Source organism: Heptranchias perlo, chromosome 5, assembly GCF_035084215.1.
Source record: "Heptranchias perlo isolate sHepPer1 chromosome 5, sHepPer1.hap1, whole genome shotgun sequence".
In the NCBI taxonomy this organism is placed as follows: Eukaryota; Metazoa; Chordata; class Chondrichthyes; order Hexanchiformes; family Hexanchidae; genus Heptranchias; species Heptranchias perlo.
The window spans coordinates 6745738-6761713 of NC_090329.1; the positions used below are offsets into that span (position 1 = coordinate 6745738).

Genomic DNA, 15976 nt, shown 5'->3' on the forward strand with positions numbered 1-15976 from the left:
CGAGCCACAGATATCTGAAAGGTTCCAGATTCAATCTATGCTGAATTAGCCAATCCCAGTTGAGAGGTGGCATGGGTACTGAAGTTTGCCTCAGTGACCCTGGATTAGGGATGGGAGAATCTGTCAGGGTTCCAGCTCCCAAATTTTATTCAACGACTGCAGCTGGAACTGCACGTAGGGACATCGGGTGGCTCGGTTATTTTTTTTATTCATTCATGGGATGTGGGCATCACTGGCAAGGTCAGCATTTATTGCCCATCCCTAGTTGCCCATGAGAAGGTGGTGGTGAGCCATCTTCTTGAACCACTGCAGTCCATGTGGGGAAGATACTCCCACAGTGCTGTTAGGTAGGTAGTTCCAGGATTTTGACCCAGGATTTGACGATGAAGGAATGGTGATATATTTCCAAATCAGGATGGCGTGTGATTTGGAGGGGAACGTGCAGATGGTGTTGTTCCCATGTGCCTGCTGCCTTTGTCCTTCTAGGTGGTAGAGGTCGCGGGTTTGGGAGGGTACTGTCAAAGAAGCCTTGGCGCGTTGCTGCAGTGCATCCTGTGGATGGTACACACTGCAGCCACAGTGCGCCGGTGGTGGAGGGAGTGAATGTTTAAGGTGGTGAATGGGGTGCCAATTAAGCAGGCTGCTTTGTCGTGGATGGTGTCGAGCTTCTCGAGTGTTGTTGGAGCTGCACTCATCCGGGCAAGTGGAGAGTATTCCATCACACTCTTGACTTGTGCATTGTAGATGGTGGAAAGGCTTTGATGAGTCACCCGCTGCAGAATACCCAGCCTCTGACCTGCTCTTGTAGCCACAATATTTATGTGGCTGGTCCAGTTAAGTTTGTGGTCAATGGTGACCCCCAGGATGTTGATGGTGGGGGATTCAGCAATGGTAATGCCGTTGAATGTCAAAGGGAGGTGGGTCAGACACTCTCTTGTTGGAGATGGTCATTGCCTGGCACTTGTTTGGTGTGAATGTTACTTGCCACTTATCAGCCCAAGCCTGGATGTTGTCCAGGTCTTGCTGCTTCATTATCTGAGAGGTTGCGAATGGAACCGAACACTCTGCAATCATCAGCGAAAATCCCCATTTCTGACCTTATGATGGAGAGGTGGTCAATGATGAAGCAGCTGAACATGGTTGAGCCTATGACACTGCCCTGAGGAACTCCAGCAGTGATGTCCTGGGGTTGAGATGATTGGCCTCCAACAACCACTACCATCTTCCTTTGTGCTCGGCATGACTCCAGCCACTGGAGTGTTTTCCCCCTGATTCCCACTGAATTCAATATTACCAGGGCTCTTTGATGCCACACTCTGTATCAAGGGCAATCACTCTCACCTCACCTCTGGAATTCAGCTCTTTTGTCCATGTTTGGACGAAGGCTGTAATGAAGTCTGGAGCTGAGTGGTCCTGGCGAAACCCAAACTGAGCATCGGTGAGCAGGTTATTAGTGAGTAAGTGCCGCTTGATAGCACAGTCGATGACACCTTCCATCACATTGCCGATGATTGAAAGTAGACTGATGGGGCGGTAATTGGTCAGATTTGATTAGTCCTGCTTTTTGTGGACAGGATATACCCGGGTAATTTTCCACTCTGTCGGGTAGATGCCAGTGTTGTAGCTGTAATGGAACAGCTTGGCTAGAGGCGCGGCTTGTTCTGGAGCACATGTCTTCATACTACAGCCAGGATGTTATCGGGGCCCACAGCCTTTGCTGTATCCAGTGCACTCAGCCGTTTGTTGCCCCTCCATGATCAAATGCCCTACGGACATTCATTGTCCAGGTTCACACACACGGGTGAGGACAGTGTCTGCCACCCGTGCAATCGGACTGCCAGGAGTCAACACCTTCAAGGGAAAGGAGCAGGAAGGGAGTAAGAGGTAAAGAACATCTTGGAACATTTAAAGAAGTAAATAAAAAACCTGATACATAAAGACTCTCTTTTAAACAAGAGACATTTACATTTTTAGTAAAATTCAGCACAGATCAGAATTAACATTTTATATTTTCTGATGCAGGTATTGTGTTTGTGGATCCTTTCAGATATACTTTTGTTAAACACTGGAACGTTTACATTGAGGTATGCTGTACCATTTTTGATATGTTGAAAAGAGATGTCAGACATACTGCACACCTGGAACTTCCCATTGTTGTACATGCCACAACCTTACACTGACATTTTTGAAATTAAAACTTGGAAACAGTTAATGGGATTGCACTTCACATTCAGGAATTTTTTTGGTAATGCATTTATTTTTTCTCCCTTCCCCCACTTTTGGTCTCGCTACACCACACATTGGTTAAGGGACAGGTTGGGATCCTGCACCAAGGTCTTTGTCAATGTCATTTAACTAGATGCTATCGGATTCTCTCTCCCTATCACTGGTGAAATGCCTGGACTCCACTTGGCTTCTGAGAAAGTGGAAGCGATGGCTGGGAGTCAGTTGTGGGGAAAATGAGACAGTCTGTATGATACGACAGATCTGCCTATGATTCAGGGTAACACCACTTGTTGCACCATTTACAGGAGATATTACACCGTGTTACATGACTTGTGTGAAAGTGTGTGCTTTATGCAAGACTTTTAATAAGTTATATATTGATATATTTGCAAATGTATTGTGTGACACACAAATCATATTTAGTCATGCAGGTGTCATCCAAATAAATAAAACATGCAGCCTGGATAAATAGATTGGAGAAAAGTAATCATATCTATAGATAATATATTTATATTAAACAATAGGCTCCTAAAACCTACGGCTGCAGGATTTGGTGATTGATGGGCATTGATGTTCATAGTACAAGTGAAGAATGAACAGCAAAAATTCTATATTTTCAGTATATACAATTCTAAAATATACTGAGGCTGCTATATTTTATGTTATTACATAGAAACATAGAAAATAGGAGCAAGAGTAGGCCTTTCGGCCCTGGTCCGCCATTCAAAATGATCATGGCTGATCATCTAACTCAGTACCCTGTTCCCGCTTTTTCCCTATATCCCTTGATCCCTTTAGCATTCCTATATCTATCTCCTTCTTGAATACATCCAATCACTTGGTCTTCACTGCCTTCTGTGGTAGAGAATTCCACAGGTTCACCACCCTCTGAGTGAAGAAATTTCTCCTCATCTCGGTTCTAAATGGCATACCCCGTATCCTGAGACTGTGACCCCTGGTTATGGACTCCCCAGCCATCGGGAACATCTTCCCTGTATCTAGTCTGTCTAGTCCTGTTAGAATTTTATATGTTTTGATGAGATCACCTCTCATTCTTCTAAACTCTAGTGAATATAGGCCTAGTCGACCCAATCTCTCCTCATACGTCAGACCTGCCATCCCAGGAATCAGTCTGGTAAACCTTCGTTGCACTCCCTCCATGGCAAGGGCATCCTTCCTCAGATAAGGAGACCAAAACTGCACACAATACTCCCGATGTGGTCTCACCAAGGCCCTGTACAACTGCGGTAAGACATCCCTGCTCCTGTACTCAAATCCTCTTGCAATGAAGGCCAACATACCATTCGCCTTCCTAACTGCTTGCTGCACCTGAATGCTCGCTTTCAGTGACTGGTGTACAAGGACACCCAGGTCTCGTTGCACCTCCCCTTTTCCCAATCTATCACCATCCAGATAATAATCTACCTTTCTGTTTTTACAACCAAAGTGGATAACCTCACATTTATCCACGTTATTCTGCATCTGCCATGTTCTTGCCCACTCACCCAACTGTCTTTGAATTCTTTAAACAATGCAAATTACTTCATAATGGGGTTTGTAATACATCCTAATATTAACTGGGATACAAACAGTGTGAAGGGTATAGAGGGCATAAAATTCTTCAAATGTATTCAGGAGAACTTTTTTTTAAAACCAGTACGTAGCAAGCCCAACAAGAGAGGGGGCAATTCTGGATTTAGATTTAGGGAATTAAGCTGGGCAGGTGGAAGGAGTATCAGTGGGAGAGCATTTTGGTGGTAGTGATCATAACGCAGTTAAATTTAGCATAGTTATGGAAAAGGACAAAGATAGAACCAGTGTTAAAAGTTCTCAATTGGGGAAAGGCCAATTTTACTAAGTTGAGAAGTGATTTAGCAAAAATGGACTGGAAACAGCCACGTGAAGGTAAATCAATGTCAGAGCAGTGGGAGGCATTCAAGGGGCTCAGAGCAAACATGTTCCCACAAAGAAAAAGGGTGGGACTGCCAAATCTAGAGCCGTTTGGATGACAAGGAGCGTACAGGGTAAGATAAGGCAAAAAAGGAAAGCTTGTCAGACACTGAGAGCTCAATATTAGAGAAAGCCTAGGGGAGTATAGAAAGTGCAAGGGTGAAATTAAAAAGGAAATTATGAAAGCAAAGAGAGGGCATGAAAAAATATTGGCAAGTAAAATCAAGGAAAATCCAAAGATGTTTTATAAATATATTAAGAGCAAGAGGGTAACTAAGAAAAGTGTAGGGCCTATTAGAGACCAAAAAGGTAACCTATGTGTGGAGGCGGAAGATGTGGGTATGATTGCGACCGTCTTCACAAAAGAGAGGGACGTGCAGACATTGTAGTTAAGGAGGAGGAGTATGAAATATAGGATTGAATCAACATAGTGAAAGAGGAAGTATTAAGGGGATTAGCATTCTTGAAAGTAGATAAATCACCAGGGCCGGATGAAATGTATCCCAGGCTGTTAAAAGAAGCAAGGGAGGAAATAGCGGAGGCTCTGACCATCATTTTCCAATCCTCACTGGATACAGGCGTAGTGCCGGAGGATTGGAGGACTGCTAACGTTGTACCATTGTTTAAAAAGGGAGAGAGGGATCGACCGAGTAATTACAGACCAGTCAGTTTAACCTCGGTGGTGGGCAAATTATTGGAATCAATCCTGAGGGACAGGATAAACCGTCACTTAGAAAGGCAAGGAGTAATCAAGGACAGTCAGCATGGATTTGTTAAGGGAAGGTCGTGTCTGACTAACTTGATCGAATTTTTTGAGGAGGTAACAAGGAGGGTAGCGCCTTTCATGTAGTGTACATGGATTTTAGCAAGACTTTTGAACGTCCCACATGGCAGACAGGTGAAAAAAGTACAAGCCAATGGGATCCAAGGGAGAGTGGCAAGTTGGATCCAAAATTGGCTCAGAGGCAGGAAGCAAAGGGTAATGGTCGACGGGTGTTTTTGTGACTGGAAGGCTGTTTCCAGTGGGGTTCCGCAGGGCTCAGCACTAGGTTCCTTGCTTCTTGTGGTATATATTAATGATTTGGACTTAAATGTAGGGGGCAAGATTAAAAAGTTTGCAGATGATACAAAAATTAGTCGTATGGTGGATGATGAGGAGGAAAGCTGTAGACTGCAGGAAGATATCAATGGACTGGTCGGGTGGGCAGAAAAGTAGCAAATGGAATTCAATCCGGAGATGTGTGAGGTAATGCATTTAGGGTGGGCAAACAGGGCAAGGGAATACAAATAAATGGGAGGATACTGAGAGGAACAAAGGGACCTTGGAGTGCATGTCCACAGATCCCTGAAGGTAGCAGGGCAGGTAGATAAGGTGGGTAAGGAGGCATACAGGATACTTTCCTTTATTAGCCAAGGCATAGAATATAAGAGCAGGGAGGTTATGCTAGTACTGTACAAAACAATAGTTAGGCCACAGCTTCAGTACTGCGTACAGTTCTGGTCACATTACAGGAAGGACGTGATTGCACTAGAGAGGGTACAGAGGAGATTTACAAGGATGTTGCCAGGACAGGAGAATTTTAACTGTGAGGAAAGATTGGATAGGCTGGGGTTGTTCTCTTTGGAACAGAGGAGGCTGAGGGATGATTTAATTGAGGTGTACAATATTATAAGGGGCCTAGATAGAGTGAATAGGAAGGACCTATTTCCCTTAACAGAGAGGTCAATAACCAGGGGGCATAGATTTAAAGTGTAGTAGGTTAGAGGGGAGCTGTGGAGAAATTTTTCACCTGGAGCGTGGTGGGGGTCTGGAACTCACTGCCTGAAAGGGTGGTAGAGGCAGAAACCCTCACCAAATTTAAAAGGTATCTGGCTATGTACTTGAAGTGCCATAACCTACAAGGCTACGGACCAAGTGCTGGAAAGTGGGATTAGGCTGGGTGGCTCATTTTCGGCCGGCGCGGACACAAAAGGTCGAACAGCCTCCTCCTGTGCAGTAAATTTTCTATGATTCTATGATTTGATAAGGTTCATATTATATTCGAAACAGATTTTCGAGATCATTAACTGGATACTGTAAATGCGATCCAAAACAGAGTAACTGAATAGCCAATAAAATTTAGAATATAGAAAAAGGGAGTGAAATGTGCTATTTCAAAGCTTTTCATGATTACTTTAAATGATATATTTCTACATAGACTCTCACGAAAATTAATTTTAACACCCTCCTCAGCAAAGACTATGTCACTACTAATGATTTGTGTGACATTCTCGAACAAACGTGCACCAAACCAAAATGATGAACTCGATGAAAATTATTAAAAAGTTGGTCAACTGTAAACAAAATCTCTTGGGTCGTGCAAATAATCTTGAGAAGATATCCCACGTACCATATTTTATAAATCACTGAATGGATTTCAAACAGCTTAAATTATGCAAATTTCATGGAGATGTCGCTGGACACCAATAACCAACTAAATCAGTACCACCAAAGTGAAAGATTCTTCCACAGGTAGTATAGTTATACAATCTACACAAACAAAAAGTTAAAATTAATTTAGGTTGTTCATTTCCAACTCACCATCAAATCGGACACGAGGTCTTTCTAGAAACATCTGCCTCCAAGAAGTGTACAGGACCAAGCTACTGCACGCTCTACCCCATACCTTCAGGCAGGCCAAGCGCCAGATTTCAGGATCTCTGACAAAAAAAGAAATGAATAAAATGAAACTGATGAAAAAAACCAAATGTTTCAGTCTTTAATTACCTACTGCAAGGTGTTTTATCCGTAAACATCTGTCCACTTCCTTCTTCCCTTAGCACTGTCAGAGGCTCCAAACACATTTTCCACGTGATTTACTTGTACTTCCGCCAATCTAATTTGGTGAATACACAGTTTATGGTGAGGTTACCTTGGGCAGGCCAAAAGCAGATTGTGTGACATTTTATCAGGCATCTGAAATGTCTGTAAGCATGGTTCTGACATCTGTTTAGATCTCCAATTCAATTCCCCCTCCCATTATACCTCTCTGTCTTTGGCCTCCTACGCTGCTCCAACCAAGCCTCAAGAGCAGTACCTCATACTTCTTCCAGGTACTCTAAAACTACCTGCTCTGAACATGTGGATAAGGATGATGAAAGGGAACTCAGCCCATGGTCACTGAGGTTAAATGCAGTGGCCCCAGTACAACCTGGGTGAGATCAACTAACACAGCACAGATCAGGAATTTAACCGAAAAACCTTTGTAATCGTATGGTTGCCACATCACATGGTACACGTACACACGAAGACTACTTAATTTTCTTTTAAGAATCTCACAAGCAGAACTTCATATCTTCTTATAATTTTTCTAACTAAATCAAGAAAGAATGAACCCTTGTACATGATATTCATTCATAAATCGTACCTTGCACAAATGTAAAATGCTCGACAGACCATGGACAATTGTTCCAAGGATCGTAAGTCCAAATCACTTGACACAACCCATCGAAATATATACACGAGGACTTCAAAAGGGAGTTCTGCAAAACGATAAGCCAATGTATTAAAAAGGAAAAGGAAACAAACCCAATGTAGTCACTATTTTCTGTTTATGTTATAGCTGTTTCATCTCAAAAACCGGACCAAGACTGCATCTTTAAGATAAGAAATAGGAGCAGGAGTAGGCCATACGGCCCCTCGAGCCTAATCCGACATTCAATAAAATCATGGCTGATCTTCGACCACAACTCCATTTTCCTGCCCGATCCCCGTATCCCTTGAATTCTCTAGAGTCCAAAAATCTATCTATCTCAGCCTTGAATGTACTCAATGACTCAACAGCCCTCTGGGGTACAGAATTCCAAAGATTCACAATCTTGAGTGAAGAAATTCCTCATCTCAGTCTTAAATGGCCGACCCCTTATCCTGAGACTCTGCCCCCTAGTTCTCGATTCTCCAGCCAGGTGAAATAACCTCTCAGTATCTACCCTGTCAAACCCCTTCAGAATCTTGTATGTTTCAATGAGATCACCTCTCATTCTTCTAAATTCCAGATAGGTCCATTCTACTCAACCTCTCTTCAAAGCACAACCCTCTCATCCCAGGAATCAATCGAGTGAACCTTTGTTGCATCCCCTCTAACGCAAGTATATCCCTCCTTAGGTAAGGAGACCAAAACTGTACACAGTACTCCAGGTGTGGTCTCACCAAAGCCCTGTACAATTGTAAAAAGACTTCCTTTCTCTTGTACTCCAACCCCCTTGCAATAAAGGCCAACATGCCATTTGCCTTCCTAATTGCTTGCTGTACCTGCATGCTAACTTTTTGTGTTTCTTGTACGAGGGCACTCAAATCTCTCTCAACACCAACATTTAATAGTTCCTCATCATTTAAAAAATAATCAGTTTTTCTATTCTTCCTACCAAAGTGAATAACCTCACATTTCCTCAGATTATATTCCATCTGCCACCTTCTTGCCCACTCATTTAACATGTTTATATCCCTTTGCAGACTCTTTGTCTCCCCCTCACAGCTTACTTTCTCACCTAGCTTTGTATCGTCAGCAAATTTGGATACATTACACTTGGTCCCTTCATCGAAGTCATTAATACAGATTGTAAATAGCTGAGGCCCAAGAAACAATCCTTGCAGCACCCCACTAGTTACAGCCTGCCAAACTGAGAATGACCCGTTTATCCCTAATCTCTGTTTTCTATCCATTAACCAATCTTCTATCCATGTTAATATATTATCCCCAAACCCATGAGCCCTTACCTTATGCAATAACCTTTATGTGGCCTTTTGAAAATCCAAATATACGACATCCACTGGTTCCCCTTTATCTACCCCGCTAGTTACATAAAACCATGTTGACACTGCCTAATCATATTGTGATTTTCTAAGTGCCCTGTTACCACTTCCTTAACAATGGATTCCAGCATTTTCCTGACGACTGATGGCAGGCTAAATGGTCAGTAGTTCCGTGTTTTCTCTCTCCCTCCTTTCTTGAATAGCGGGGTTACATTTGCTACCTTCCAATCTGTTCGGGCCATTCTAGAATCTCGAGAATTTTGGAAGATCATAACCAATGCATCCACTTTCTCTGCAGCCACCTACAACCATAGAAAAGATACAGCACAAAAGGGGCCATTCATCCCATCGTGTCCGCACTGGCTCAAAGAACAGCCAGGTGCCCATTCTAATCCCACCTTCCAGCACCTGGTCCGTAGCTCTGCAGCTTACAGCACTTTAGGTGCAAGTCCAGGCACTTTTTAACAAGAGCTGAGGGTCCCTGCCTCTACCACCAATTTGGGCAGCGAATTCCATACACCCACCACCCTCTCGGTAAAATAGTTTTTTCCTCATGTCCCCTCTAATCCTTCCGCCAATCAGCTTAAATCTACGTCCTCTCGTTCTTGAACTCTCCGCTAGGGGAAACAGGTACTTCCTGTCTACTCTATCTGGGCCCCTCATAATTTTGTACACCTCAATCAAGTCTCCCCTCAGCCTCCTCTGCTCCAAGGAAAATAACCCCAGCCTACCCAATCTCTCCTCGTAGCTGCAATTTTCAAGCCCTGGCAACATTCTTGTAAATCTTCTCTGCACTCTCTCCAGAGCAATTATGTCCTTCCTGTAATGTGGTGACCAGAACTGCGCACAATACTCCAGCTGTGGCCTTACCAGCGTTTTATACAGTTCCATCATTACATCCCTGCTTTTGTATTCTATACCTCGGCTAATAACAGAGGGCATTCCGTATGCCTACTTTACAACCTTATCTACCTGTACTGCCACCTTCAGGGACCTGTGCAAATGCACTCCAAGGTCTCTCACTTCCTCTACCCCTCTCAATATATTCCCGTTTACTGCGTATTCCCTTTTACTGTTTGCCCTCCCTAAGTGCATTACCTCACATTTCTCCGGGTTAAACTCCATTTGCCACTTTTCCGCCCACTCCACCAACCCATTGATATCTTCTTGGAGTCTACAGCTATCCTCTTCACTACCAACTACACGGCCAATTTTTGTGACATCTGCAAATTTGCTAATCATGCCCCCGACATTCAAGTCCAAATCATTAATATATACCACAAACAGCAAGGGACCCAACACTGAGCCCTGTGGCACACCACTGGAAACAGATTTCCATTCACAAAGACATCCGTTGACTTTTACCCTTTATTTCCTGTTACTGAGCCAATTTTGGATCCAATTTGCCACATTTCCCTGTATCCCATGGGCTTTTATCTTTTTGACCAGTCTGCCACGTGGGACCTTGTCAAATGCCTTACTAAAATCCATGTAGACAACATCCACTGCACTACCCTCACCAATCCTCCTTGTCACTTCCTCAAAGAATTCAATCAGATTTGTAAGGCGTGACCTTCCCTGAACAAATCCATGCTGACTATCCCTGATTAAACCATGCCTTTCCAAGTGACAGTTCATCCTATCTCACCTCTTTTAGAACCCTAGGATGTAGGCCATCAGGTCCAGAGGATTTATCTGCTTTTAGTCCCATTAGTTTCTCTAGTACTTTTCCTCTACTGATATTAATTATTTTAGGTTCCTCATTCTCATCAGACCCTAGGTTCCCTACTATTTCTGGTATATTTTTTGTGTTTTCTACTGTGAAGACAGATACAAAATATTTGTTTAACGTTTCTGCCATTTTCTTATTCCACAATGTTTATTTTTGTTACTCTCTTCCTTTTTACATTCTTGCAAAAGCTCTTACAATCTGTTTTTATATTTTTTACTAGTTTATTTACATATTCTATTTTCTCCCATTTTAGCAATTTTCTGGTCATCCTTTGCTGGTTTCTAAAACTCTCCCAATCCTCAGGCTTACTACTATTCTTGGCAACATTATAGGCCTCTTCATTTACTTAATCCAAAGGCAGAATTAGATAAAGAATGCATTAAATCTGCTATTTTGAAATGAGCGAATAGTTAGTAAAATACACTATAAACTCCTGTGATAACTGGATCCTTATTCCAAGGCTGCTTTATTTTTCACACCAATAATTTTAGATGTTGCCCCTATCTCATTAGGATGCAATTAACAACTTGCAGGAGGATTTAGACAAATGTAAACTAATGCATAGTTGAAAAAAATGTGCAACACTGGTTAATAATGAATGAAATATAATTAGCACAAGGAGACTGCAAAAGGGACCAAGTAGCAAAAGAAGATTTATTTCTTTCATTGTCTAAACAAAGTGCTGAAGCAAATATAAAGCTAATAGAATGCTGAGATATATAGTTATAACATTAAAGTACAAGTAAATAGAGGTTATTCTAAGGCTTTATAATTCACTGCTCATCCAACATTTCAAGTACTTTATTTATTTCTCAGCATGTGGGCAACATTGACAAGACCACATTTATTGCCTACTCAAGAAGGCCTTCTTGAACTGCTGTAGTCTTTTCAGTGGTTGTACCATTGTTTAAAAAGGGAGAAAGGGATAGACCAATTACAGGCCAGTCACTCTAACCTCGGTGGTGGGCAAATTATTGGAATCAATTCTGAGGGGCAGTATTAATCATCATTTAGAAAGGCACGGATTAATCAAGGACAGTCAGCATGGACTTGTTAAGGGAAGGTCAGGTCTGACTAACTTGATTGAATTTTTTGAGGAGGTAACAAGGAGGGTTGATGAGGGTAGCGCGTTTGATGTAATCTACATGCATTTTAGCAAGGCTTTTGACAAGGTCCCACATGGCAGACTGGTCAGAAAAGTAAAAGCCCATGGGATCTAAGGGAATGTGGCAAGTTAGATCCAAAATTAGCTCAGTGGCAGGAAGCAAAGGATAATGGTTGACGGGTGTTTTGTGTCTGGAAGGCTGTTCCCAGCGGGGTTTGGCAAGGCTCAGTACTAGGTCCCTTGCTTCTTGTGGTATATACCAATGATTTAGTCTTAAATATAGGAGGCAGGATTAAGAAGTCTGCAGATGATACAAAAATAGGCCATGTGGTTGATAGTGAGGAAGAAAGCTGTAGACTGCAGGAAGACATCAATGGACTGGTCAGAAAAGTGGCAAATGGAATTCAATCCAGGGAAGTGTGAGGTAATGCATTTGGGGAGGGCAAACAAGGCAAGGGAATACACAATAAATGGTGAGAATTGTAGAGGAACAGAGGGACCTTGGAGTGCATGTCCACAGATCCCTGAAGGTAGCAGGACAGGTAGATAAGGTGGTCAAGGTATATGGGATACTTTCTTTTATTAGCCAACGCACAGAATATAAGAGGAGGGAGGTTATACTAGAACTGCATAAAACACTAGTTAGGCCACAGATAGAGTACTGTGTACAGTTCTGGTCACCATGTCACAGGAAGGATGTAATTGCACTAGAGAGGGTACAGAGGAGATTTACAAGGATGTTGCCAGGACAGGAGAATTTTAGCTATGAGGAAAGATTGGATAGGCTGGGGTTGTTTTCTTTGGAACAGAGGAGGCTGAGGGGAGATTTAATTGAGGTGTATAAAATTATGAGGGGCCTAGATAGAGTGGATAGGGAGGACCTGATTTCCTTGGCAGAGAGGTCAATAACCAGGGGGCATAAATTTAAAGTAATTGGTAGAAGGATTAGAGGGGAGCTGAGGTGAAATTTTGTCACCCAGAGGGTGGTGGGGGTCTGGAACTCACTGCCCAAAAGGGTGGTAGTGGCAGAAACCCTCATCGCAATTAAAAAGTACTTGGATATGCACGTGAAATTCCATAACCTACAAGGCTACGGACCAAGAGCTGGAAAGTGGGATTAGGTTGGATAGCTCTTTTTCGGCCGGCTCGGGCACAATGGGCTGAATGGCCTCCTTCCGTGCTGTAAATTTCTATGATTCTATGGTGGTGTTCCCATGATGGGGTTAAGTAGGAAACTGCAGGATTTTGACCCAGTGACAATGAAGGAACCATGTTTAGTTTTGGTCATCACACTATTAAAGGGATATCCGTACATACATTGGCAAGGATGCAACGATCAGCAACAAACTTGATCCCAATGTAAAGGTGATTGATTATGAGGAAACAGTAGTGAAACTTAAGCTCTACAGACCAGAGAGGTTGTATATAAATAAAATCAAGGTGTATGAAATTTCATATATTGTGGATAAAGTAAACCCAGAAGATTACATGAATAAATTAAGCTGATAGGAATCAAGGACATTTCAGTGAGTGAATAACAAATTTAAGAGAGATATTTTTTTTACTGAAAGGGTGATAAAAATTTGGAATAATGTGCCAGGCAAGATAGTATGATCAAGCGAGTTCAAAACTCAACTGGCCGCTAGACAGGGACAATAGGGTTCTATAGCAACACATTTGATGGGCCAATTTCTTTAAGGGCTGGGTGGGGGGGACGGAGGTGGAAAGAGAATGACAGCAACTTGGGCACTGCTCTTAAGTGCTCAGTACACCAACTCAGAGCATCTAGCAGCAATATCTACAAGTTGGAAGACCTCCTTGTCTCAGTCAATGCACAAATGTTTTCATTATGATGCAGACCTTGAAACATTTCTTCTGTGTACTGATGACCTATGGCGAAATACAAAAACAAGATGTGGCTTTTCTTTGGAGTCAAGAGCCAAATCAAAACCTATGCTAAAAGGTTCCAGCAGTACATTTCCTGTGGTTTGAACATGCTCTTACCAAATGTTATAAGGGAATTACACTGCCTTTTTCAGTTAAACACCAGTAACAACTGTTTGCTCATACTGTATGCTCTCTGAAAAATGTAATCTAGCCAAAACCATAGCAGAAGATGGCACCAGCTGTTATTCTATATAGCTAGTCACACCACATGCTTGATTGAACCTGTCAAGTTAATCTCGTCAAAGATCTAAATGTCGTCATGAAATTCAGGTTAGTCTAGCTTTTGAAATAATTCCTAGTTCAATGTTGATAAAGTAAACAATGATGTTATTATATTAATGCAAGCAATCGGTACTTCTAAATCTCTTATTACTAAAAATATATCAGGTTTCTATCTGGAAAGTTATGTTTGAATTATGGCAAAAACTCTAAACAATGATGTTGCAACACATTAAGGACAAGGAAGGTTAAGGTCAATTTAGGGGAACTATGTGAATTTTATAATAAAAGGCTAGATCTAAAATGCTTCATTTTTACATTCAATACTATTTAATTCAATTATTAAACTCTGAGCTATAAAAGAAATATTACCTCCCTTTGAAGTAGTCTTTATTCTTCAAACTGAAGGTATCTGTTACAGCAGGCTGGCACCAGCATGGCTCGCTGGGGAGAATCAAGGAAGCAATCACCCCACTTTACAACTTTTTGATGCTATGACACTGGGATATTTCGCAAATCTTTCTCCCTCTCCCAAGATGTACATAAGTAGTACCACACTTCCGAGATAGCTGGTTGGTTTGACTCAAAGAAAATGCCTTTCGCGAAATGGAAAGGATCCTTAGTAGTGTCCCCTGCAAGAGCTTGCGGGCATGGATGAATGGGAACACTGAGTGGAAGATGTATTTCACTGGAAGCATGAAGGTGATAATTATCTTTCTTTGCAATTCTATGCATCCTCCATACACTGTTGCAGACTAAGCAGGTAGTGACATCCGGAAAAAGAGGTGGACCCCACGTAGGGGAGAAGAAACTCTGGTGACCAAGATGCACTTGCTGAAGTTAATGTCATTCAGAACAGTAAAGTCCAAATAGTAACACTTGTTGAAAGTGTGAGGTTACTTTTGATGGACACTTGTCTGCAGAATTCTCATGAAGTAATGATGAACTAAATTAATCAATCCTTCACTTGAACTAATTTGTTTCCCATCAGAAACAGGATAGAAGTAGAGGATAGAATCATAGAAAGGTTACGGAAGGAGGCCATTCGGCCGATCGAGTCCGCGGCGACTCTATGCAAGAGCAATCCAGCTAGTCCCACTCGCCCGCCCTAACCCTGTAGCCTTGCAATTTTTTCCTTTCAAGTACTTATCCAGTTCCCTTTTGAAGGCCACGACTGAATCTGCCTCCACCACCCCCTCGGGCAGTGCATTCCAGATCATAACCACTTGCTGTGTAAAAAAGTTTTTCCTCATGTCACCTTTGGTTCTTTTGCCAATCACCTTAAATCTATGCCCTCTGGTTCTTGACCCTTCCGCCAATGGAAACAGTTTCTCTCTATTTACTCTGTCTGGATCCTTCATAATTTTGAATACCTCTATCAAATCTCCTCGCAACTGTCTCTGTTCCAAGGAGAACAACACTAGCTTCTCCAGTCTATCCACATAACTAAAGTCCCTCATCCCTGCAATCAGTCAAGTAAATCTCTTCTGCACCCTCTCTAATGCCTTCACATCTTTCCTAAAGTGCGGTGCCCAGAACTGGACACAATACTCCAGTTGTGGCCGAACCAGTGTTTTATAAAGGTTCATCGTGACTTGCATACTTTTGTATTGTATGCCTCTATTTATAAAGCTCAGGATCCTGTATGCTTTTTTTAAACCGCTTTCTCAACCTGCCCTGCCACCTTCATCGATTTGTGCACATAAACCCCCAGATATCTCTGTTCTTGTACCCCTACATCGATGTACACCACTAAGCACTTTTGCAACTTTTGGACGTAGTTTAAGAGAAGTGTGGGACGTCTACTACAATCGAAGGAAGACCTTGATTGAAAAAGTTCAAGAGGTAGCTGCCCGATGTCTGAATGGATAACCTGACCATGCAGTTGTGGGAGGAAGTCTCTTCTGAGTGGTAGTAATATCAGGCAAGCACTGTTCAACTTCATGATGTCAGCGAATCAAAGTTTCCAAGGTCAGTATGGTGTTACTAGAATCACCACTGCCAG

At 42.3% G+C, this 15976-nt stretch overlaps 1 protein-coding gene across 3 annotated transcripts in view; it reads right to left on the reverse strand.

The window, feature by feature from the left end:
* The window catches only part of fbxo9 (F-box protein 9), a 124644-nt gene that overhangs the window by 26603 nt on the left and 82065 nt on the right, over positions 1 to 15976 (reverse strand). For all 3 annotated transcript variants that reach the window (XM_067983997.1, XM_067983996.1, XM_067983998.1), the window contains exons 7-8: positions 7584 to 7698; positions 6758 to 6876 (exon numbers count right to left, since the gene is read on the reverse strand). In XM_067983997.1, coding sequence (XP_067840098.1) covers positions 6758 to 6876; positions 7584 to 7698 — 234 coding nt within the window. The remainder of the gene's footprint in view (positions 1 to 6757; positions 6877 to 7583; positions 7699 to 15976) is intronic.